Below are 25464 nucleotides of genomic sequence, written 5' to 3'. Positions count from 1 at the left end.
TTTCCGTGGACCATCATCTGCTATTCTATAAAAACACTCTGCCTCATTACACCTCTGCATGGCCTTCTACACACTCTTTTCTTATCCCTTTGGAGCAGCAGAGTGCTTGCTGCCTCTAAGGGAGCTTATACAGTATGCTGATCCACTGGATGCAAAAATCAATCTCACCTTACAGGGGTAGTGCTAGGAATTTTTGGATTTCAAGGGCTGTTTGTTTTGTCTCCACTCTAAGTGGAGTGCAAAGTCTGGGTCAGTAGTTAGCATTTCTATTCTTATTTTCCCACTGAAATCAACTATTTTCATGTGAGCTGTGGGTGGCCTAGGTGTTATAAAATAAAAGAAATGTAATACTCAGTTGAAATCTAAAGCACAGGAAGTAGGTACATTTGGCAAGGAACCATTTTTGCACAATTACTTTCCAGAATTAGGCCAGACTACACAGTCTGACTATCTTCACCTAGGCTCAGATTTTCCAGCAGAAACCCCTTACCTAACTCTGCATTCAAGCTTCGTAGCACCACAGCAGCCAGCGTAGTGATGTAGTCAAGGAAGGCCTTGACAAAGTTTGTCTGCGTGTTGTTCTCTGGCATGGTTTGAGTGTGCTGGTCAAGAGTTCTCAGCAGGAGCTGTGTTTGGTTCCAAACCAGGTGCTTCTCCAGCTCCACTGGTTTGAGAGATCCCTGCTCTACCAAGGCACCAAGCAGGCTCCCTTTAGAGTCTGGTTTAAGAGAAGAGACAAGATTCAAGGATGAAAAGTCAAGAAGAAAGGAGACAGGGAAATGGGAGAGAAAGAGGGAAATGCTTTAGCTTTATTTCCTCTCTGCAATTAGACCTCAGTATTAGCATTATAATTTAACTGAAAGCAAGGGAAATTTTTACTGTAAGCATTATAATTCAATTGAAACCAAGATAATTTTTTCACAGCAGAATAAAACTATAGTTCATCTAAATTGGTAACCATTGCTGTGAGAGGTTAGAACTATATTAAGGCAGACACCTAAAATATATCTAGTTCTGTCATTCACATTTATTCTAAAACACAGGTGCTGACCAATCCTTGAGCTCCATAACATTTAGCTCTTAGAGCTCTCCTAGATTTTTGCTCATTAAATATTTTAATATTTAATTTAATATTTTAATATTTTAAGAGCCATTTAGAAATTTGGTAAATAGAAGAGAAAACACCATATAATGAAGAGAGCTGTAAGAAAAAGCAACTGTGGAAAAGATGTTTTATGACAGTCCTATGAAAATTGGAAGGTATTATGATATTACAAAGGTTTTGTAAGCTTATCTCCATTTTGTTACTTAAAAAAAAAAAGAGAGAGAAAAATCAAGAATAAGAATATACCTAATTATCTATAAAGTGCCAGGCTAAAATACATTACAATAATTCCTTGCTAGGACTGCATAGAAATAGAACAAATAACATCTCTGACGAGTTCAGAATTTTAGCTGTGAAAAGAAATATAAGAATTACAGATAAATTTTACCCTTTGCATTTACAATTTTTAAAATACATATTTCTGGATACGTCGAAGAGCATTATTACTAGGTTTACTGCTCTCTGGAAAGGCCAAAGCAAAAATTTAGATCCATATGTCAATCAGACCTTATGTTCACAAAAATAACTCACCCACAGAACGTTCAACACATGTCAGTGCTTTTAGGATGTGATCCAGGTTTTTTGATAGAACAATTTCATTAATAATACTTTCTTCAGTCAAGGCTGGGTAGCAAGCTTGCAGAAGGTCTACAATACTGCATCGAAAATGACTCCCTATTTTCTCATCAGATACCTCTACAAAGAGGAAGAAAAAAAACAGCAACTATAACAAAGACACAAGTAATTTTGCATAGAAGAAGGCCTACAAAACCAGAAGTGCATGATAATACAAAAAAACCAGAGCATTTCAGATTATTCAGAATTGAACTCGGGTCACATTCCCCTCGCCTTTTCTGTTATAAGTACTAAGCTAAAACATGGAAAGTTCAAACTTACATTGCAAAGAAGACAAGAATTTGATTTAAGCACGTTTCAAGAGAAAGCCTTATTGGCAAAGTGTACTACCTGGTTTGGATTGACCTTGTGATGTGCAGGAATAGTTGAGAATTTTACTTATTTGCTGGAGAACTGCTGGAAAGCCCTTTACACCTTCAGAGTGCAGTAAAACAAAGTCAGGTCGGTGGCCTGGAACAGTCATTGTGCAAAGGGAGACAAAAATCAAAGTTAGGAGTGGAAAAAAGAGACATTAACATGAAAGCACAAAATGAGATTTAATTAAGGTTTGGGTGTTAGCACAAACACCACAGCACAGAGAGGCATTTCCTGTTCCCAGGCCCATGCTGATAAACATATAAATCAAAAGCCTACCCCGAGTTTCAAGGCTGTTGTATAGTCTTCTTTCTGCTGTCTCCAGAAGCTGTTTGCATGTCTTCCAAAGATGGCACTGAGTACAAGCTAGGTCAAATGCTGCCATTGCTGAAGGACTGAGGTCCTCAAGGACTCCTCGCAGAGGATCAGAATGTTCCAGCTGGATGTTCCTGACCCAGAAGTTTTCTTGAAGAGTAGGGGCAAGACTTCCAGAAGATGCAAGCAATTTATCAGTAACATCCGAGATGGAATAAAATACCATACCTACAGGTGTCATCAAAAACACACAATCACTGGTTAACAATTAGATCAGATCCAGTAATGGGTAACTATTTTTTAATCCTTATAGAAAATAATTTCATATGTGGCCTGCTTCATGGGTCAATCAATTACTGTAGAATGGATGCAACTAAGTGGGCATCAACAGCAAATTTTCAGCATTCATAGTCTCTTTCTAACTCAAAGAACCACCAGTTAACCCTTCTGAACAAACACTACCCCCATTTTGACATTATTTAAATTGCTTTCTCATATTTTTCACTTCTCCCCAGCCCTTTATGAGAACTCAAAAAGCCCAGTCCTCACCAGCTGCTGCTGCATTCCCAATAGCTTGCAGTGTTGAACGGCCACTGCCAGATTTCCTGATGCCCCCAGTGCCATCTGATGCTTGATTCTCAATATTGTGCTCCACTCTTGCCATTTCTCGTACTGCCTCCTGGTAACGTTCCATGAAAACCAATTCACCATAGCAAGGGGAAGTCTCCAGATTAAACATCATAGCCACCTTTCAAAGGTAACAATAGTTGTAATTACAGAGCGTGCAGACATGTCAAATGAAGTTTTCAAAGGTCAAGGAGCTTGGCGGGGGGGCCTTAACTGAAAAACATCTCCACAGACACAACAGGCTGAAATGGTGGGGTTTTCTCCTAGAGAGTTTTAAGTGCCTGAAGAAAAAAGACCCTCAGAGATGTTTTTCAACTATTACTATAAAGCTTACCTATTATTTGCTGCAGGACTAGGGCTGAATTAATTTTCATAACCCACACCTTTCAGAATAACTGTTCACAATTTTAATACACTATGTAATGACAGATACCTATCAAGTTTGCCTCCAAAGCAGACTATTTCAAATAAATTCTTATTCAGCAAGGAATACCTTCTCAAAATTTAAACATAGAATAGCTAAGCAGAGCTGTGCATGAAACTAACAACCAAGCAACCCATTGTGAAACCGACAACAGAACACAAACAAAGTTTGAATGCTTTATCACTGGTGATACTGAAAATCAAAGCAACAAAGCAAAACAAAATGCTCCTTTGGCCTTGTAAGTAGGGAAAGGATGAAGTGGCATGCTTGGAATCAGACAGATCTAAGTGGCTGAGTAGTAACCTGATGCTAATGCAATAATTAAGTGACATGAACTGCTCCAGTATGGCTATTCAAAACTCAGCCAGGTCACAGTTTTGACAGAAGATCCACCCATTGATTCAACCCAAGATATTTTTTCAGAGCACCAGCTCAAAAGCCACACAAAGAAAGGTATGCACAGCTGTGAGGGAGCAAAGAAATACGAATATGCAGACTGTCAATTTTCAAGTCTTTCTGCCTGTTTTCAATACCACAAATTTAGTCTCAAAACATACTTCCTTCTAATGAAAGTAATCACTGCTCTGGGTAAGGAACACCTTTGTATGTTTCTACCATGGTTACAAGTGGGAGAGTGTCATGGTTTTGAGAAACTGATTATATAAAGCAGTTCAGATGCTGCTTCCTCATGAGACTTCACATGAGCTCTGTGTTCTTCAGTCAATTGAAACACTATGCTTGACTAGCTCTCATCAAACATTTGCATGCTTTGAGAACCCAGGTGTAGAGAAAGCATTTTTACATAACAAGGCAGAAAAACCCCTGCATCCATGGGGTGTTGGTTTGGAATATCTTTGTTCCTTCCACTTGCTTCTAGTTCTGAAGTGATCCTTTCACTTGGAAGCCCTATGTTTGCTAAATACAGAAGAAGCAGGAATTTAATTAAAAATGGAAATACATGCATCTTATTTACCTGGTGGGCTTCCACAAAGTTCCCTCTCAAAACACAAGAAACTAACAGTGATTCTGGTGGGGAAAGCATCATAGGAATGAGGGAGTTCTGCTGATGTGGTCTTGCCCTGCTTTCCAAATCACTCAAGCCAGACACACTACTGGTACTTCCCTCTGCAAGACAGAATTAATCAGTATACTATTAGGGAAAACACATTTCACCAAATGACAGCCACCTAGCAGATAACAGCATTTCACATATTTAACACAACAATATAGGGCAGAGTTGCAAGCAAGTTTTAGGGTAAAGAAGTCAACAAAAACATCCTGTTAAAAATTCTTGTAGCCTTTCACTATTTGGTCAGAATTTGCAGTTTGGATCTCATTCCCATGTAACACTTTTCAGCAGCTATATAACATGCACACAGTGCTAGGCACTGGTTCAGTACGGATCAAGGAAGAAGTCTAAAGCATCTGACCTATTAGATCAGTCCAGCATGCCCTAGCTTACATGACTATCAGTTCATTAGCTTTTTTGATGGTTTGCAGATCACTACATTGCTTGCATACTATTTCCAGCAAGGCAAAGATATCAAGAAAAATCTAATTCTCTTATTCCAGAAGACACATGTGCTATTCTGACTACAAAAGTCATCCAAAAATGAGAAGCGAAAAGAGATAATTCTGTCGTGCACACAGCAGTAATTCACATTAACTACTCAAGCAAATTATTCATCATGCATGTTAAAAAGACAAATAAATACTACTTTTGTGGCTTATTACCTGAGGTACTGGTGCTTAGCTCACTACTTGTGCTTTCTAGTGATGGACTGGAAGTTCCCTCTTTCCCCTCTAAAATGGAAACAAATCAAAATCAGCACATTAAATGTACTTTTACTAGACAAGGAAATTAAAACTTACTGCAAATAACACATTTAGCAACCTTAAAGGATCTTCAAGAGTATCTCGCAAATGAGCCACCACCGACATCTATGATAAATGCAAAAACTGCTCATTTGAAGAAAATGATAGGCTAAGACTATGCTGGGTGGCCCATCAGTGACTCACGTCACATACTTCAAAGTTTTTTATTTTGGAATATTCCACTCCAAAACCAGACATGCCTTTCCAAAGCTAAACAGTAAAAAGGTGAGGAACATGACTTTCTCCTAAGGCTGCCAATTTATGCCACAGATTCCTGTTAATTCACATCCTAGATAATACTGCAACAGGAATGATAATATACTGAACAGTTATGGGATGTAGTGGAGAAAATGAAAAATTAGTCCTGTAGTTGAAGTTCTCCCCTACCCCAAATCAGACTTGACTGGAAGAAGTTATTCTTCTTAGAAGAATTTATTTGTGCAGATGAGCTTTAGAAGACAGCCTCAATCTAAGTGGAACTGGACTGACACCTCAAACCACTTAGAAAACGAAAGGAAATAAATCTAGTTCTCTACTCTTAGGTCATGAAATCTAATTACATTCAGCTATGAGCTCAGCAAAATTATGCCCATTTCAGAAGTGCCTTCTTCAAAACACTTTTTCAACCCACCTGTCTTGCACCTCTGATATCTACTTCGTTTCTTAAAGCTGGAGCACCTGATTAAAGAGAAGTATCTCCTGGAGGCTGCAAGCTGATGTTCTGTGAAATATTTAAACAGAAACATTACCAAATAGTTTTATAGAGGGAGACTTGACAAACAGTTGAACACAAGTTTGGAAACTTGCAATATTTAAGGTCCAGACTTCCAAGTCTTTCTTGGAACACGAAGCTTACAAAAGTCTGAGATATACAACAAGCTACATGTTACATGACAAAATCTCATATCAACAGAGCTAACAAGTTATGGGCTATGGAGAAGAGTGGGAAACTGGTTTCTGAGTGTTTTGTTCAAGCTACTTCAACAATCATCCAGAATAATACAACTTCCTCTGATACATGTTCCTAACATGTTTCCAGACTAGGCTGAATCAACACTATCCACAAACAAATTGAGACCATTTGGCTTGCACTGGATCCAAAACCACCATGTCACTTCATATTATTGCAGTGTGACTTGTGACAAAGGGGTGGGACAAAAGAAGCAGTACATCCACAAAGGGGAGGGAAATGAGAAAATTACCCAAATTTTCTGATTAGAATAGAGATCACTTCTGTTGGAAAATGGTGTAAGCACCATGTGGTCTCCAAGCAGGTCACTTTCTCAGTATCTGCCAAAATGTGCTCCCTTAGTAAGATGCTCACAGAATTTAGCCTTGAGATCACTGGACAGCTGTAACATATCAGAAAGTGTCAAATACAAAGCCCACCTGCATTTCTGTTACTCATCACCACTTTGTATCGCCAGTGAGCTTCAGAAAGGTATTTGGAGAACTGTAACACGCGACTTCCAAAGGCATCTCTGCTTGCAGAAAGATTCAAGGACTCAACAAGCTCCAGCTCTTCACGAAGCACATTACTGGAGTCCCACGGGAGAGAACTCTGAATTTCTTCCAGGTGGTTGAGAAGCAATGTGAGGAAGGCCTCCATGGCTACATCATCCACTAGAAATCCAGTAATACCACTGGTGAAGTGTTTCAGGTCCAGGCAGCTTGGCTTAGAGGTTTCATGGCTTTTGCCACCTAACACAGAGTCGCAAAGATCTCTGGTATCTGTGTGAACTGCTTGTGCAGCCAGCAGATGCTTCTCTGATTTTTTTTCAGCCTCTGTCAGGTGTTGTGGACTTTGTGAGGTGGAAGACCACCGATTATCACTGCCTTCTACACTCAGAGTAGCACTCTTTTTCTCAAGGTCTTCATCCTCTGCATAGTTCTCAGGTAGAGGAGTTTCAGTATAGAGGTCATTATAGGAAATGAAAAGCAAGGAGAAAATATTCTCCAAAACCTCCAGGCGCAGAGGAATGGGAACACTCCTTAAGAACTGCTGACACTTTGCAATGTACTGAGGAAATACTGAAGAGCAATCTGTACAATTATAAACAAACATAAAGAGCATTTACTACATTTTTCAGGGATTCCTTGTGCCAACTTGTGCCTTTTAAGAAAATCCCAGAAGAGGAAATTGGCCCAGTGGATCAGACCAAATCATTCCTCCAAAAATCGAGTAAAAATATGTCCAACATTTTACTTTTAGGAAGGTAGTGTGCCTCCTCCCTCTGAGCAATGCCAATTATCACTTTGTTCAATGATGTGTAAATTCAGATTCCACCAATTCTAGCCATTAAATCGGTTTCAGCTCTGGGAAATCATAAGCTCTTACAAAATTATCTGTTACTATGACCCTATATCTAGCATCACTTCCTTTTAGCACTGTATTTTTTGTACATTTGCCTTAAATGTTTTAAAACAAGGCTGATAGCTTATTCATATCTATTATTACTAAAGATAGCAACACCTCAAAGGAATTCCATTTTGCTTCCTTGCAAAGCATCCATGGCCCACTGAATAAAATACCATATGTACGCAGGGTGCAATGTTATCCCAATACTAAGTGATAATGCAGACCTCAGCAATTGCATGGAGAATCACACGTAACTGAACATGAGAAAGGAGGCAAATCACCTGCTGGTTCTCCAGAAGCTGCATCCTCAGGGATATCACCAAGAAGGCTGTGTACACAATCCTTGCACTTGGCATGCCTGTGTGAATTCACACAGAGAGCATAGATTGCATACTTCATGGCACAGAATGCTCGGAAGAGTGCCAGGTTGCGCTGCTGACTCAGGGTGTTAGGGAGTGTGGCTGCTGTGGAGGGAGGTGAGGGGGTAGGAGATAAACAAGAAAACAAGTTAATTTTCTCCTGCAGTTCCTGCACAGCAATATTTATCCAGTCTTTCTTCCCCCGTGCTGTTTTTGTCTCAGCTTTGATCTATCTCACTGTTACTTTTGGAAAAAAAGCCCAAACAACCCAACCCACAATGGATGGGCACAGAAAAGTCAGGTCTGTATCCCCTTCTAAAAATGAAATTTTCTGTGAACTTGTGTAGCAGGACCTGACTACAACATATAATGAGCAAATTCACTCACAATGACTCTCATTAGCAGCACGTGCTTAAGCTGTACTGCTACATTTACAACAGAGGCAAATCCTGCTTCATTTCAGCCTCTTAGAAGTCTGTGTTATAGTACACAGTAGATGAGTAGGGAAATGGTGTAGACAGGCTATGACTGTAGTAAGACTAGAGTACCACCACCTCTTCAGATTTGTACTAATAAATGGATATGGTTGATTCACAGTGGATGACAGAGTAGATCAAATACTATCTGCAACTGACTAGAGAATAAGTACAGTCCCATAGTTCCCTTCACATATTTATGATAAAGGCAAACTAGAGAAGTACTGCACCCACTTCTCCCCTTAAGGTTTTTTTATTGAGGAAAGGTATCACATGCCAGAGACATGATCCCTTCTCAGTATAACAGAACAGGACAGCTGCAAATTGTAAAAATCACGTCATAATCATCATCCCCCTCACCCAGGAACACAATATAGTGTAATGCATTCTGTTATGCTGAGTTTAGATTAATTATCCATCTACTATAGAAAGGTAAAAAGAGCCCCACAAAAAAAGAAAGAAAAAAAAGCCCTGACAACCACAAACAGTGTTAAATTAGTGCTTGGAATTCACTGTCCTGTATTCTTATACAAGTGATGAATTGTCCCTCTGCCTGTTGTCAAGCAGGAAAAGCATTTGCCAAGTTATTTTTTTTTAAACAAAGCACAGGTACAAAGCACAATGTACTAACAATGTCCACAATCCAAATTATGGAACTGAACAGAATTACCTAACCTAAAGACTGTTTCAGCACTGTCCTCCACAAAGTCTGAGTATGATTGCAAAGAAAAGCACTAGTCTGAACTCTTGTGAAAACTACAGACCAGCCAAAGCAAAAGGACTGAGAGCACAAACAGTTGGAAACACTTATTTCCTATCACTGTCATTCTAAACAGTGACAGTGATGGAAAATATAATGTAGCTAGCAGACAGAACTGAGGAGACATCCACATATGAATCCTCTGGAGAATCTATACATCCATTGAAATTCTACTGTTGCCCAGAAGCTCTACACTAATATGCAAACACTCAAGTACCTCTCAAGACCACTGCCTTAAGAGGACTTCAGGCAGGTAAAGCCAGAAGTTTGGTAAATACAATACTCTGGAAAAGAGAAACAGTTAGCTGGAGATACTATGACAGATACTGGTAATAAAAAATAAGTTTAATTAATACACTTTTGTCTAACATGTGGAAAAATTTGGATGCAGTGAGTTAAGTCTCTCAGTATTTGTACCTAAACCAATCCTTTTCCCTATACTTACACTTTCCTTACACCAACAAGAACAATCCTTTAACTAATAGCACTGTTTTTCCTATGCAGAAATACTAATACCTTTTTCTTGAATACTGTAACTCATGAGGAAATTGCTGCTCACCATGACTGATCAAAACCAGTGTTATGCACAGCCTGAACCCAACTGTTTACCACTACCCTGGTTTCACTACTGCAGCTGACAGATACGTAGTAAAAAGAAGTGGAAGAAGGGGAAGCATATGGGGTGATGGGAGGAAAAGGCCTACTACATCTGACAAAACAAAGGTTTATGAGTCCTCTCTTCCCTTTAAGGCTCAAAATAGATTATTTTAAAGGAAATTCTATTAAGATGGGCTTACACAGAATCATCTGAATTCTGCAATAATTGCTGGATTGAAAAGAGAAGAAGGATTTGTCTTCCATTAATTATTTCTATAAATTATTGCAACATGAAAAAATGAAGAGAAACTGCAGCTAGAGCTCTTTTGCTACAGTCATGCAACTCCCAGAAGATATCATGGGGCTGCCTCTTCCTGTTTTTGAAAGACTTTGACAGAATTTAAGCAGAAAATAATTAAAATGTAAGAACTGTTTAAAAAACTACACAATACCAGCAACAACAACACTATTTTAGATAGCAGGACATTGAAAATAAGGATCTATATCTATCTACATCTTTTAAGATTATTCAAGACAAGTGTCATTATAATTTTAACACCAAAACTCGCAGAAGTAGGAATAGAAATCAACAGCAAAATAGCATGATATGGAAGAATAAAAACCTGCTTCTCACAAGGCAATCTGGAAAAATCTGTGCAAGATCCATCACTGAGGTTGCAATTACACATGTCCAAATTCACAAACATAAAAGAAATATTTAGAAAATAAATATTTTAGCTTCTTAGGTTCTAGGACACACAGGAAAACAGAACTTCTTTGTCATTACTAAGAGGCCCTATCAAAAAACAGCCTTAAAATTGTAGCAGCTTAACCTGGATACAGGCTGCAATCAAAAGTGTATCCAAAGAGACTTGCTTACAATTGTAAGCGATCCAATGTGTTTAGCAGTTGCAGGTATTTTAGGCACCCAACTGGAACATGTGAAGACGAGAGAAGTGAGGGAAGAGTGATGTAAACACAGGTTGCAGCTAAGTCTTACTGATTTAAATACTAAATTTAAGTTTGGTAACAGTTAATATCAGAATTTTTTAAACCCACTTTTTATCTCTTTCTAAAATGAAGATGTTGTAGTACAAGATATTGTCAATTTCGTCTGGTTTTTCTCTTTGATTTTCAATTAAAGTGCACTGAAATACAAACCATACACTTCCTTTTCAAACTAAAGGTGTTACATAGTACAGAAATTACAATGAGCAGCATATATCATGAGCATGTGCAAAGTCTTGTTACCATCTTGAAAAAGATGGCAAGGGCATCTTGAAAAAGCTTTCAGAGATCTGTCTTACTGAGATCAAAGAGATCTCACAACTCCTTCTTGAAAGATAATTTACTCCCAAAAAGGTTTCTAAAATAATTTCCACATTCTCTCTAGATTTCTTCCACAAAACAGCTAGTAACTGGTATCTTCCACAATTAAGAAGCGGGTCAAGAGAACAAATCCTGCCAGAAGTACTGAACACACATCCTCAATTGATTGTGAGTTTTCTGTGTTCTCACAGCCCTACACATTTACCCTGCATCTGCTGGTCTCTAGCAGGAACTTTTTGAAGAAGCTCAATAACATCATCTTCATTCAGGGCCACAAGATTGGAGAGATGATGCAGAGAATACACCACAGTGTGGCAATCCAGATTGTGCAAGTGTTGCAACAGAACCTTCCTTGGGACAGTAATACTACAAGAGAGAACAAAGAGGTGGCACTGATTTAAGTCTCAGTCATATTTAAAGACACAACTCCCACTCTAATTCTGATTGAACTAAACTACTGCAATTAAAAAGAGCAACAAAGCACATAACTGCAACCCATGAGAAACTTCAAAAGCTTGTATATACAGTCACTATTATATGATTAGCCACGAAAATAGTGCCTTCAATATTTGCATGTGTAACCTGACTTAACAGGGAGATTTGGAAACACTGTTTGGAAAAAGTTCTTCTGATCATTTTACCTGTTTTGTTGCATGCACCATTCAAGAACTTCCACATGAGTCCACAGCCCATCACAAAAATCTTTCAATACTGAATCATTGCACAGATCCTACATGGAAAGACAAATAAAAATCTCATTACAACAAATCCCCCATCCAGACAGCAGAACAAAGCTTGTGTCACACATGCTTGTTTGCAAGACTTTATTATCTAGTAATAAATTTCAAATACAGAAAACTGCCAGATTAATTACAAAGACAGCAAAGGAGGGCTATTCTGACAGAACATAAAAGTCAGTCAGTCTCCCCTTGGCACATCTACAGACCATAGAAAGATGGTTACCTTCCTTTTCAAGAATAGCTTATAAAATGCAAACAAATGCTTCTTAGTAACAGTCTAAATGTAATCTCTAGAACTAATAATGTACTCAGAAAATGACATACTGGGTAGCAGATGGTTATTCTCCTTTCGCATGTGCTTTTCTACTACAGATGACTGCCTGCTAAAATCAGATCTAAGAGTTTAACTTTGCAGAAGTCACTGAATAGACTTTTGGTGTATTACCAACAGAGAATAACTCCCTTAAGGTAATATCAGCTTAGGTCTGCACTGTGACCCAGCAGTACAAATTTCCTCATCTCCCCACCTCTGACATCTAAGCCAGCCAGCAGGCATCATCTGAAGTGCAACTACACCTTCAGAGCTGGAACCCCGTATCTTTTGCATAAATGAAGACTGCCCACAAACAAGGTATATCTTTTACTCACAGCTCTTGTCATTTATCACTTTGCTTTGAGAAAGAGTATGGGGAATTTCCAAGCTAACGTGTTGTTAAACTCAGGCCTGAATTAGTCACTACCCAGGGATGACTCACTGAAGGAAATTACATTAAAGAAAGATGCCCCAACTCTTTTCAAAACTAATCAACAACCATTGCTGTCTTTTCTCTTTATGCTGCACATGTTAACAGCAGAAGCAGTTTATGAGTTTATGCACAAGAAACTTTCAGTCTCCTTTGTAGTCATACTGTCTTCACAGCCAAGAAATCAGAAGAAAGGCCAAGTGTCCCTACATAATGTTACCTGCATACAATTGTAGTATCTTAGCTTTTTCAATTCAATTTAAGGAAGACTGACATTCTCACTGAAAACTCCCCAGTTTTACTTGTTCTTGGAAACAAATTGCATTATTTGGACTCAGACTGGGAGACTGCCACTTACTTTCTGCTGATTTACCTGAGTTCTGTGTAGAGTCCATAGCAATGCTTTTGCTGATTCCAAGCTTTGACAATGAGTCCATCCTAACAACACCAAGAGGCGGCTAAGGGGGTTGAATTCTCTCCTCAACAAGCTCTTCAGACCCGAGTACTCTTCTCTTTTTAGTAAAGCTAATGCAGTCACCTGAAAAATAAAAGAAAGCAGCATTAATTTTTCTAAAATGTGGAGACCCATAATGCCTGGAAGATTATGTAAGCAAGTAGTCATTTCAATATCAACTTCATTAAAATGGTGAAGTTCTGCACCCAGAACTTCCCTAAACTTATATTGTCTAAGCCATCAGGATACTCATTAGTAAAGATGCTATGAGGAAAAAACACTATTTTTCAAATGCTTGCTGCAGAGCCAACTCACATTCCACTCTACACTATCTTGGCATTCCTTCTATTTATTCCATTTCTGTCAAGGACATAATGTAAAATATTTCTACAAGCACATTATGAAGAAGTTAAAATATGCTCAACCTTAAAACCTCACACTTCAACAGTGACCACCTGTCTGTATTTTATTTCTTCTATCCATGCACCTACATAAAAATCAATTAATTCATAACAGACTATTTTTACCACAAATGTTACTGTGCAAACTATTCTCAGTGCCCCAAGTCTACCAGCATTAGAAAGCAACAAGTTCAAGGTCATGAAGTAAATTGTGTATCCAACAAAACTACAAGCAGAAAATGAGACTGAAGATTTAATCTAAGATTTGATCTTCAGTCTGCACGCAGATAAGGTTTTCCAAAAGTCTCACCAGTTTTATTGCACTGCTCAAGCAGGGGAGTTATCACCATTACCTCCTCGCTCCTATTAGTCATCACTCCTGGCAAACAGTATTTGACTACAAAATGCTTCTGTGCATGAGATATGCTCAATACAGGGACTAACTGACTTTAGACTCCATTGGGTTTCCCTGTTAATAATTTTATGTCTGTACCAGAATCTGTTCCAGAAAGTGCTTGCTGCTGCTCAAGCAGTAGAAATAGGCTGTCTTCCAACAAGGAGCTTCTTTGGGATCTGAGAACAAACTCATCACAGTTCGCTCTGTATCCAGCTGCTCAGATGAACCTAAAAACATCACAACAGTAGAGAGGGGTACCTCTGAGAGAATCATAATTGCTGTTATTTTAAACTGAGAAACACTCGGCATTTCCTCAAGCACTAACCAGTTGTTACATGGTACTATTGAGCAACAGGAAAACCAAGCAAAGAAATTTGAAAGAGGTCAAAGAAAACCAGAAAAACTGTATCAACAATCACTAACATAGCAAAAGCCTGCTCAGCACACAGGTTGTTTGCACCAGCTCAGGTCACACTGCCTTTCTTCAGCCATGCACACCCTTATCTGTGAACTGCATGAATTCTCACTTGTGCTCGAGACACTGCACTACTCTGCAGGGTTTTAGCAAAGACTTATCCAGCACTGGAACTTCTCAGATCTGTGCAAAGGGAGACCCAAACTACTCCCAATGAGAATGAAGGTATGTGGATCTCAATTTCTCTTTCCCCATGAGGAAGCACTAATTATAGCTATTATCAGAATTTCTAGTCTGCCACACCAGCCTAAGCTTCCCTTCAGCCATCCCTGAGTGAAAGGAGAAGTGAGGATACAGACCCCACTGACTTATACCACAGTGAACAGAGGTAAGCAAAAGAGAGTAGGCATTCTAGCTTTTCCCTCCTTGCCACTTCACTGACAAGGTCATGGGCATCACTTGCCATTCAGCTTCAGCTGCGATCCTCAAAGAATCACAGAATATGTTGAGCTGGAAGAGACCCATCAGGATGATCCAATTACAACTAAATGTAGCAGTCACAGGCAGCTAGACAGAGGCTGTGAAGCCATTGTTGGTACAAAACCAACAGCTGGGCTCTGGCAAGCGAGCAGGTATCAAAGTGCATCTTCTCTCCTGCTGGGGTATCACCCTTCTCCACAGCTCCTTCCACTTTGATAAGTTTTCTTTTCCAGTATTAAGGGGTTTGAACATTTTGGGATTACTGAAGTGACTGAACAGCTACTGGCCAGAAATGGAACATACTCCAACACAGATAACCCTGAGTTGGAGGTGAACAAATAACAACACTGTATACATATGGAGTAGCAAACTTGAAGTTACAAGCAAGATTTTCATCAAGAGAAATGCTGAGCATATTAAAATAGAGAACAAGGCGTGGTAAAGGAAGTGATCACAAAACACATCATAGACTGCAGAAGTGTAGAAGAGAGAACCAGTGTTCCTATGCCAATTCCTTGCTTTAAGGATCATTTTAGCCTAATCTTTCGACAGACTCCATGGTTTGTTAAGGCACCTTAGCAAGCGCACTGCCTGACTTCTTGACTACTTGTCTGTTTAATGCCTTAACGGTTTTGTTAAACAGATTAGTAGAAAGCAAAGGGTGAAACAAACCTTTTTGTATTGATTTTGACAACAAAAACTTTTCTCTTGTTCTTTCTGTGAGAACAGTGCTATAGAGGCTTAGCAGGCCATGGCTCTGTTTCCTCAGCATACAGTTTAGTAGCTTCTCTTCCCTCAGTGGGCTCCCCTCAGCCCAGCACATATCCAAGAGCTCCCTGAATAAGTGCTTTATTTCATCTGCTTGATGCTCCACCTCAAAAGTCATTACACTGAGAGCAGCATAAATTGTATCTACTAGTTCTCTTTTATCTAGTTCAGCTGAAAGCTCAGAACTGCTCTGAAGCCTCTGCAGGGATTTCAAGGAGTCACAAAGAAACTCGACAAAGATGTTTTGTAGAGAGCGATATTGCTGGAGTGAGGAGCTGTGTGTGCCTTGCTCCCCCTGGAAGAACTCCAGCAGGGCTTTTGCCCTCTGGGGAGCCTGCAGCAAAAGCTTCCGGAGAGCTGAAACAACATCCAAACTGAATTTGTGAGAACAGTCATCTCTTCTTTTGCTGTCTGTGATGGGCTTGTTCTGCGTGCACTCAAATGCTTCAAACAGTTCCTGGTGGGAAAATAATAAAAGAGTAAGCCTTTCAGACTACATTAATATAGGAAATTAATTATTTAAAAAATAGAAGAAACTTGAAAGCAAGCAGATAAATCAGTTTAGAAACTAAAGAAATCCACTAATAATGGTCCACCTTGTCCAATATCTTTCCTAGAAGAGAGGATATGCCTCAATATGGAACAAAATACAAAGAATCCTGTAAAATACAAATACACTATAAAAATCACATACAAGCAAGGAACCATAGCAGTGCCTATGGGATGGCTGAAGCACTGCCATATTCTACCTCTAAGCAATATCCTAATGTAACTGTACCTTGATAGGTCTCTAAGAGCATAATGATGTGTGTGTGTTTTTTTTTTTTATCCTACTTTTCCAGATTTGTACCATCTATCCACCACCTGTATCATCCTCATCAATTTTTAAGTCTGGTTAAAACTGGTCAACAGATTCAGAAGCAATCTCACAGACTTTGTTTAAGCAACAATAATTTTTCTAGCTATCAGAAGCAAACCTACAATTTCAGAACTGGGAAGGGGAAAACAAGCAAAAAATCCCAATTAACCCACCCAAGAAGAGTTGGGAAGGTGAGGGACAAACCAGTTGAATAGCACTCAAGCAGCACTTTTGGCACTCCTGGAATTATGTGAGTGCTGCCCTTGGCTGAATGAGACACATCAGAGATTATATAGGGGAGAGGTGGTTGTTGTGCACAAAGAATGAGAACAGAAAGCAAGACCACAATACCTTTTTTTTTAAATTATTTGCTGGATCAAAATATAACTCTACCTACCAACATGTCTCTTACAGAAATTGTGACAAAGATATGAGATTGCTGAATCTCATGTTTCTGTGCAACACTGGTGGACAGTGCAGACAATGGTGGAATCATTCATGACCTTGGAGATGAGACAGTAACATGCACAGACTTAATTATTCATTAACAGACTTCAAGCAGATTTATTTTAATCAACATTAAGTTTACTTTGCTTGCTTTCATCCTGTAATTGCTTATTCTGTATCCTTAGTGAAATACCGAACAACTTTTCCTAAGCTGAAATAGCCCCTGAACATAAGTTTTCATTTTCCTCTTAAAATACAGACAAACCAAAAAAGAGTATCTTTAAGGAGTTAGAATCTGTAGGACTACAAGCAACATCTTATGACATTTCACATACCACATCAGATCCAAAACTGTTGCAACTAACATCAAATTAGGACAGTTCTACAGCTAGTAACTTTGCTGATATTCTGCTCTATACTTGCTTTTAATAGAAATCCATCTTTGCACATTTCTACATACTTCTCAAATAATCAGCCTGAATCTTCTAATTAATAAAAGAAAATGGATCCTGGACCTCAGAACACACATCATACCAATCCCTAGGCAATGTGAGCCGTAATAGTAGAGTATCCAAAAACTTCCACAAAGGGGGAAAAGAGGTGCATAGGAGATGAAAATTAAGATCTCCAAAGAAAGAAAAAGAAAATACACATACTTTAAATAATGTGCTTACTGACTAGAGTTTATTTTGGCTCACACTGGGTTGTAGGTTTATGATTTTTGCAGGTGTCTATAGATTGAAGACTGTGGCAAGCAGCTGCAGTCAGGACTGACGTGTGTTGAAAACAGTATGTAGAAAAACCTGTTCCTTGCCTGCCTGCAGCCTCCACTCTAGCCAGAGAAATCACTTGCAGGCACAGATTAACTTCACAAAGGGATCTGAATTACACTCTCTCTCAGTTGCCCAGAAGATTAATAACACATTAACATTTCAGGCAGTTAGCAGGAAGCATTAACTTTGATCTGATGAAGCTGGGCACACTGCAGAACAAGAAGAAATAGGGCACAGAAGTAGCTCACCTTTAGGACTTCCTCAGAGACGTCTTTCTCTAGCTCTTCCAAGAACAATAAAAATTCCGTTTCTCTCTGAAGAGCAACTGGAACAGTTCTCTGACACCATATAAGAATGGGTAATATATTAGTCAACAAAACTTTTATTGACATTAGCATATAAACATAATCATAGCTATTTCATTAACACTTTGATGCAGACTGAAGTATCTCTCTGAAGGAACCTAATGCTCAATTAAAGGCTATTCCAGTCAGGTTCTGCTCTCGCACCAGCTGATTTTATTTATCCACACATGTGGAAACAGACCTCATCAAGAATCACAAAACCATCAATTCCTCAGAATGTAAATTAAAAAATGCAAGTCTAAGTAGTGCCAAGGACAAATTACTTTTAAAAAGAAGTATGCACATCCCTCCCCATCTAAAACTTATAAAGAATTGTCTGATGCCTGAGCTATTTAATCTTTAATGTAAGAGAGGTGCTGCACAAATGCAGAAGTTGATACACTCCTGATTTGCATTTATATTAATGTGAAAAGCTAAAATGTTAACTTCTAATACCTTAAAAAAAAACCCTAGTTTTTCTCTTCAGTCTGAATATTACAGTTCTTTCTTGATAAATTTGTTAAAAGCAAAAGCAATGCATGTCTCCAGAAACCTAGCAAACTTAATTCCAAGAAACATGGGAAAGCCTACATTTAAATAAATAACTAGGGAGATATTCTGCACTTGGAAATCAGATCTATAAAGAGCATTTGTAAGTCATCAAGATGTTTCTGTACCTGATTCATGGCAAGCCATTTTTCCAGCACAAGAAGCCAAAGCCATGCAGTTCTTGATGGGCTAGAATTCCGTCCCCATCTGCAAAAGCAAGGAGCATATACAGTGGATTATACAAGGCTGACTCCATATCCAAGATCCAGGAAAACACTGGCAGAGATAATTTTGATTTTGTATTTCTTTGAGTAAGATAAACACAAGTAAGTAGCCAAACACAAAGGAAGAAAATGCAGAGAAACCAGAATATTTGTGTTCTTGCACATCAACTCAGTGATTTCTTCTGTGCAAATAACTGCTTTTAGATAGGCCAAATACTACTGGCCTAGTTCTTCAAAACAATGAAATCTAGTTCTGGTCCAAAGTTCAGTCTGTACAGCTCTCTTTGAGCACTTCAGCAGATTTCGTTGAAATGTGACCACTTGCTAAACACTGCTATTTCCTGTTCTGTCTATTTCTACCAAAAAAATGAAGTTTTAGGTCACAGGACCCAAAAGCAGCTCTATGTCCAAATTAAAAGTGAAGCAATGTACTAATTAAACAAAGAATCCTTCTAATTTCCATCAGCATTTCACATCTTCCAGTACTTCAACATCCTACACAGCTGAGAACATATTCAGTACTGTCAAAGGGACCAGGAAGAGGAGAAAGCACAATATTGTTTCCTGTCCTTTCAAAATCTCAGAACTACTAACTAAAACCTTTAAATGTGATAGCCTAGCTATTAAAGATCAAAAGATTGAAAATTCTTATGTCTCATGTGGCTGTTAGCAATATTCATCTAACCAGGAGCACACCTTCCCCCAGACTCCTTCAGCTGCTGTCAGTGTAAATTGTTTCTTAGAACCTTTACTGAAATGTTACACAAACTTTAATGTGAAGAAGTATGATCATCTGATTAGACAGGGGAAATACCAATATTTCCTGAAGTGCTAGAAAGTCAGCCTTCATATACACCTAACTGAATAAATAAAAAGTAAGAGATAAAACGTAACTGGGATTGAGTAAAACTGATGCCATTCCAAACTACAGTGTGAGCGAAACAAGAAATCAACAGCATAATTTGAACTTCTTAGCATTGCAGGTTTAGAAATTAGGAGATTTTTCAAGAGTTGGAAACAAGATGACATTTCAAATAACTACACCACTGATTTTGATGGTTACATTTCTAAACTAACCAAAGCTCCGTGTCACCGGAATATAATTTCAAGAGATGGTCCCTCTATCTCAGTAAAGTCTGACAAAATCAGCTCTGAAATGCTTCCAAGTAGTTTTAAGCTTGCATCAATCACCATATCAGCTAAGTAAATGAACACAACTCGTTATCCCGGTGGGATGGGCAGCCTGCTAAATTCTTGGTCAGTGATAAGACATCAAAGTTCAGAGAACAGCATCACAAGACACCTCAGCACTTAAGTGCTACTTCTCTGATTCTACCTGTCTCCCACAGCCAGCACTAAGCCAATTGCTCCTCCCCATTTCACATTCAAGTCTACGGACCCAGAGCAGTACCTTACTTACCTTACCCCCACGGGACAAGCTACAAGAGCCTGAAGAATTGCCTCCACCTTCCCGGGGCCGTCCCCGTGCCACCGGCTCAGCTGGGGCACGCAGGCCTGTGCGAACTCCCAGTGCCCGCGCCGTACGCACGCACAGAAAAACCCGAAAAGACGTTCCAGAGAATCCGCTTCTTCGTTCCCAAAAGAATACATCTTCCCGGGACGACGGGGTGACCCGGAGCGGGGTGACACACGCGAGGGCGATGCCGCGCTCCCTGGCGGGGCACGGCGCGCTGGGCTCTACAGCTCCGCCCCGGCACCGCCGCCCCGCGCCGCCGCCATCTTGGGCGCCGCCTCAGCTGACCGCGCCGCCGGCCCGGCACGCGGGCAAGGCGCCCGCCCATTGGCCGAGCCTGGGTGGAATGTAAATAGAGCGCCATGTTTGTTTGGGGCGCCTGACGCCGCCGCCAGAGCCCGGGCAGAACAAGCCCCGCCCCCACCAACCACACTCCGGCCCCGCTCCCACATATCGGCCCCGCCCCTTGTTCGCGCCTCGCGAGGCTCTGATTGGCTCCTGCCCGGAGCTCCGCCCCCTGTGCGGGCGCGGGGTCCGTGAGGGGCGGGGTCGGTGCGGCCGGACGTGGGAGCGAGTGTGCTCAGAAATACACCCACAGACGGCCGCAGCGGTGCACTCGTAAATGCACCCACAGACGGCCGCAGCGGTGCACTCGTAAATGCACCCACACACGGCCGCAGCGGTGCACTCGTAAATGCACCCACACACGGCCGCAGCGGTGCACTCGTAAATGCACCCACACACGGCCGCAGCGGTGCGCTCGTAAATGCACCCACACACGGCCGCAGAGGTGCACGTACAGGGCTACATGTGTGTGTGCGAGTATATGTACCCATAGCTGTATGACCCTCTACATATACTTCACCCTGGTATGCATATACATACATATATCTACAAATATAGATATAAATACACACATATATATAGGATGTACAGACCTACATGTAGGTGTATATACAAGGCTGCAAATTGTATATAAATATATATATGTATACATACATACGTAGTTACGCATTTGAGAGAGGAGAGAGTTGGTATCAATAAATAAATGATGTGGAGTTTGCATGTATTACATAGGCGAGTACGCGAACGTAGTAGAGCGTATCTCACGAGTGGGCTGTGCACGCTCCCGCGGGTGTTGGAAATGAAGTAATTTGCAATACCTGTATGCAGTGTGCAGGCCCAGCTCCCCCAGCGGCCCCTGCCCTCCCCGCAAGCACCAGGGCAGAGGGAGTGACTCAGCGGCTGGGCCGGGTGGTGTCCAGACAGTGTTTGGCGGAGATAAGACCCCCCTCAACATCCTCCCTTTATTCCGGGCTTTTTGTTTGCTTTTGTCCTGACACGCAAAACAAAAACTCCTCCGGGGACTGCAGCGGCCGAGGCAAGTGTAAGAGGGAGAGCGGTGATGACAGAGGAGAGGTGTGCCAAAGTAAGTGACCGAGTCAGTCCCCAGGGCTCCTGATGGAAAATACGGGATGGGAGCTGTGCCATATGCATATGGTGGGACCCACCCATAAACTCTGCAAGAAGTTTGCGGGAGTTTCTACCATTACTTTAATCTTCCTGAGTATTTCTCACCTGTATGTTAACTAGGTGTCCACAGATAAGTGGTGTGTGGGCAGTCACGCCTTCAAATTTTCTCCAGCCACCCTGGATGAACTGTAACTCTTGAGACCATGTGGTCACCATTTGTTTTATTCAGTTCTGATATCCTGTGCCTTTAGTGATGATACTTATTATGGTGCACCTCTGCACAATTTCTCAATGTGAATTTTCAATTTGGGGTAGTATTTTGTATCTTGTCTCTAGGCAAGGAAGAAGGTTTAGTGGGACATGAGACCTCAGTGAGCATGAACTTCATTTATCCCGAGATCTTTTATGCTTATTACCTGTTTTCTAATTGCTTTATCCAGTTTAAAGTATCTTCCTACAGTCAGATTCTTTACCTGACAAGCAGTTTCCTTATGTAAGACATATCAAGTGCTTGATGCATTTCTTTTGTTACAAAGTTTAAAACATCCTTGCTGGAGTCACCTGTAGAACTCCTGCAAGAGTTAATTTACATCATTAGCAATTAGTAGTACCACTGTCATTTTTGAAGGTAAATTTTAAAATTATTCTTCCAATATTGACCTTGTTAGGAATTAGAGGTTTATTAATATATCTGTGAAGCTCTAAAGGTAGCTGGATGTGAATAGCCAAGTGCGAAAATAAATTGTATAAGGTCCTCTTAGCAGAAGACACAACTAGTATAATAAAATTAGGAAATGAGGTACAAAAAAACCATTTTTTATCTTGAATTTGTGTGCATATATTGTGCAGGTCTTCTAGCAAAACTGTCTGAATTTTTACCTTGGAACACTGGAATGATAAAGCTCTTTTTATCTCAAACAGGGTCTGTTGTGCATTGCCTTGGAATATTATCAGTGTTACGCAAGTTGCTAGTAACATTTAGTGGTTTATAGCAGCTTCTTTCTAAGTGAATCTGCATGGGGAGTGATTACATGCTGCACTGTAGTATTCTGACATTTACATTTTAAATCCATTTCTGAAAATGAAGCCTCAGAACATCCCTATCAATTGTTTCCAAGGTCTCTATAATATTTCCATGTCAGCTATGGCCTGTATTAATTCCTCCAATGACCATCAAAGCTTGTTAGAGAATTGCTTAGAAAAAGCAAATGTAGCTCAGATCTTTGGTTACAGCTTGCAACTACGGGTCTCTGTGAACAGGACAAAAGCAAGACGTCATTTTTTGCCTCTGAAAAAGTGTGACTTTTCAAAGTCACTGTCACAAGAGGACTGGGATTGCCCATGAGGATGTGGTCAACATGCAGTGGCAGGGCAGCATCTACGCTGCTTTTACAGTGGAGGACAGAGGCTGCCTGGCCTGCTGTAAGGCCTGATGGTGCCAAGTTAGCCCACCAAATTCTGGTAGCAAATTTGAGGTGGCAGGACAGAGTAGTTTCAAGCAGAGTCTGCACCATACATCATGCTGCCACAAGCTTCTCACCTGCTGCAACCAGAGCAATTGGAGTGATCTTACCAGATTTATTGTGTCATCAGAGTGTAAGAAGTACTTTGAGCTGGAAACACGCTGAAGTTCTTTTGTACATACAAAAATAAATCCAAGTCATATCAGGTGATCAAAGCAGCCGTTAAACCTGGTTTACCCACAGCATGACCCACTGAAGCCATTTTCACTGTTCCCTGCAGGTGGAGCAGTATGTTGGTGAAATTAAAGGTGGCCTGAGACCAACCATGAAACTCACAGTCATAGGCATGGTACATTCCAAACCCAAGAGGTAGGTGAAGGGACTGCTTGGGGTTTCACCCTGTTTTACATGCTCCTACCTTTCTTCTAAATCAGACATTTTTCTTGGAGGTATGTGCTCTTGAAGGAAGTAAAATAAATTAACAATTTATGGCCTTACTTAATTTTCCTGCACTCAGACTAAGATTATAAGGTCAGGAAGGAGTTAATTGTTTAGCCTTTCTGACTGCCCTGACAAGATTTTCTACTCCTTGCCCTTATCTACTGTGAACTGGAGGGAACAAAAAAGTGGCATTTCTCCTTCAGGAAAAGGTGCAATTCTCAACCTGAATCTTGGTTGTCTGTGGGGGGTTGGAATCAACACCATTTAAAAACCAGTTTTGGCACAGGAGCTGGAGGTTCTTTGCTGGTTTTTATCTGGATAGCAGCAACTATGCTCATCATTGCGCCTTTTTTGCATCTACAGCTATCAGCTCCACTGCTTCCACTAGTGAAGGGTATGCCGAGGTTTCTTTTAGGACACAAACGAGTACATGTTGAAGGGTTTGATTTCAGTCAAGACAGAGGGAAAGCAACATCAGAAATCATTAACATTCTACTGGATACTGGGACAGGAAACAAAGACCAGCTGGGTCTCATCTGTTTCTCCAGCTTCTGAGCCTGTAGAAGCCCTGTGTTTCAGTCTGACACGAAACCAGCAGCTATCTCTAGTCTCTATAAGCATCTGCCACGTTCACCATGTCCTTTCGCATTTCTGAAAGTTCCAGTCATTTAATAGATCTTTTTTCAGCTTTTCAGTGACTCTGCTCTGTGATCCAGTGGATGCCAACAAAGATGTCGGGCTGTTATTTACAGTTAACTTCAGTGAGAAATCCATCACCCGAAATGCACGAATTGCTGGGAAATGGGGAAGAGAAGAGAAGACTATTCCCTACTTTCCATTTACTGCAGGTGACACTTTCAAGGTAATTTTTCAGGTACTATGAATAGGGTAGAGAAAAGGAGGGGAGAAAAGCTGAAGGCTGTGTATATGACCACAAACAGCCAGCCACTGACATTGCCAGGTTAACTAGTCTAGTGTGGCACAGACAGCAGCAGTTCAAGCCCTGATGGGAAAGAGGCATCTCTTTCTCTAATCACAGCGAGTACCCAGTGGAGATTTGCAGTACCATCTCAGAAGAGGGTAGGTTATTTATTAGGGGCATTTCAGAAGAACTGTTAGACTTTGTGCTTCACTATCCTCGTAATATTTAGTTCTAAGTCCATGCTGTTGAAATCAGCCCCGCTGCTAATCTTCTCTGTCCTTTTCCACTGCAGATGGAGCTCTTATGTGAACACCAGCAAATACGAGTCTTGCTTGATGGACGGCAGCTCTGTGACTTCACTCACCGCATTCAGCCTCTGAGCTTGGTGAAAGCTTTGCGGATCTCAGGGGATGTCAAGCTTACCAAAGTGGCTTGAAAAAAGGATACCAGGATATCACCAGAGGACTGAGGAAAACGTACTGTCTCTTGTCTCAGACATGTTTTGTCTTTTTCCTCTGGCTGATTCTGAAGAGTGGGAACTGTATCTTTTTAATTCACTGATGTGTTTGAGATACACACTTTTATTCCCCCCCCATAAACACTCACAGCAATTGCAGACCTATGGCTGGTCTGGATACATCTCAAAGCCTTTGCTGAGATACACTTCTGGCCTCCCAAACGGCAAGATTTATGATGTTATGCAGTATCTCACATCCTTTTGGCTCCTTACACCCTCAGGCATGCCAGGTGGCAGAGCTCAGCCCTCTGTGGTGGGTGGCTGTTGTTAGTCTTGTGACTAGAACTGGGCATTATGCAGGTGGTGGGTCTGAGAAATGAGAAGCAGGAGATTTTCTTATAAATGAATAAGGGAGTCTGATAGG

At 40.5% G+C, this 25464-nt stretch overlaps 2 protein-coding genes across 2 annotated transcripts in view; one reads left to right on the top strand and one right to left on the bottom strand.

The window, feature by feature from the left end:
• The window catches only part of ZFYVE26 (zinc finger FYVE-type containing 26), a 49136-nt gene extending 28585 nt beyond the window's left edge, over positions 1-20551 (bottom strand). The window contains exons 1-18 of the mRNA XM_021537038.3: positions 20231-20551; positions 18715-18793; positions 17942-18031; positions 15519-16071; positions 14048-14178; positions 13073-13237; positions 11858-11946; positions 11422-11582; positions 7977-8159; positions 6726-7379; positions 5968-6057; positions 5196-5264; positions 4435-4586; positions 2960-3158; positions 2375-2638; positions 2072-2191; positions 1637-1801; positions 491-718 (exon numbers count right to left, since the gene is read on the bottom strand). Of these exons, the coding sequence (XP_021392713.2) occupies positions 491-718; positions 1637-1801; positions 2072-2191; positions 2375-2638; positions 2960-3158; positions 4435-4586; positions 5196-5264; positions 5968-6057; positions 6726-7379; positions 7977-8159; positions 11422-11582; positions 11858-11946; positions 13073-13237; positions 14048-14178; positions 15519-16071; positions 17942-18031; positions 18715-18793; positions 20231-20421 (3583 nt within the window). The 5' untranslated portion in view covers positions 20422-20551. The remainder of the gene's footprint in view (positions 1-490; positions 719-1636; positions 1802-2071; positions 2192-2374; positions 2639-2959; positions 3159-4434; positions 4587-5195; positions 5265-5967; positions 6058-6725; positions 7380-7976; positions 8160-11421; positions 11583-11857; positions 11947-13072; positions 13238-14047; positions 14179-15518; positions 16072-17941; positions 18032-18714; positions 18794-20230) is intronic.
• Positions 20552-21614: 1063 nt separating this feature from the next.
• On the top strand, positions 21615-25032 carry LOC110473995 (galectin-related protein A). The gene is made up of 4 exons (XM_077784099.1): positions 21615-21713; positions 23501-23589; positions 24349-24523; positions 24876-25032. Exons 1-4 carry the CDS (start codon positions 21690-21692, stop codon positions 25017-25019), a joined length of 432 nt encoding a protein of 143 aa, XP_077640225.1. The 5' UTR covers positions 21615-21689; the 3' UTR covers positions 25020-25032.
• Positions 25033-25464: the final 432 nt, after the last annotated feature.

This window comes from Lonchura striata, chromosome 6, assembly GCF_046129695.1.
Source record: "Lonchura striata isolate bLonStr1 chromosome 6, bLonStr1.mat, whole genome shotgun sequence".
NCBI lineage: Eukaryota > Metazoa > Chordata > Aves > Passeriformes > Estrildidae > Lonchura > Lonchura striata.
This window is presented reverse-complemented; position numbering and strand designations above follow the sequence as displayed.

Excerpts from the sequence above, each read along its gene's own strand:
- LOC110473995 (XM_077784099.1), top strand. The coding sequence starts at position 21,690 with ATGACAGAGGAGAGGTGTGCCAAA. Across the intron at positions 21,714-23,500 it reads CAGAGGAGAGGTGTGCCAAA|GTGGAGCAGTATGTTGGTGA; the intron begins GTAAGTGACCGA and ends TGTTCCCTGCAG. Across the intron at positions 23,590-24,348 it reads GTACATTCCAAACCCAAGAG|CTTTTCAGTGACTCTGCTCT; the intron begins GTAGGTGAAGGG and ends ATCTTTTTTCAG.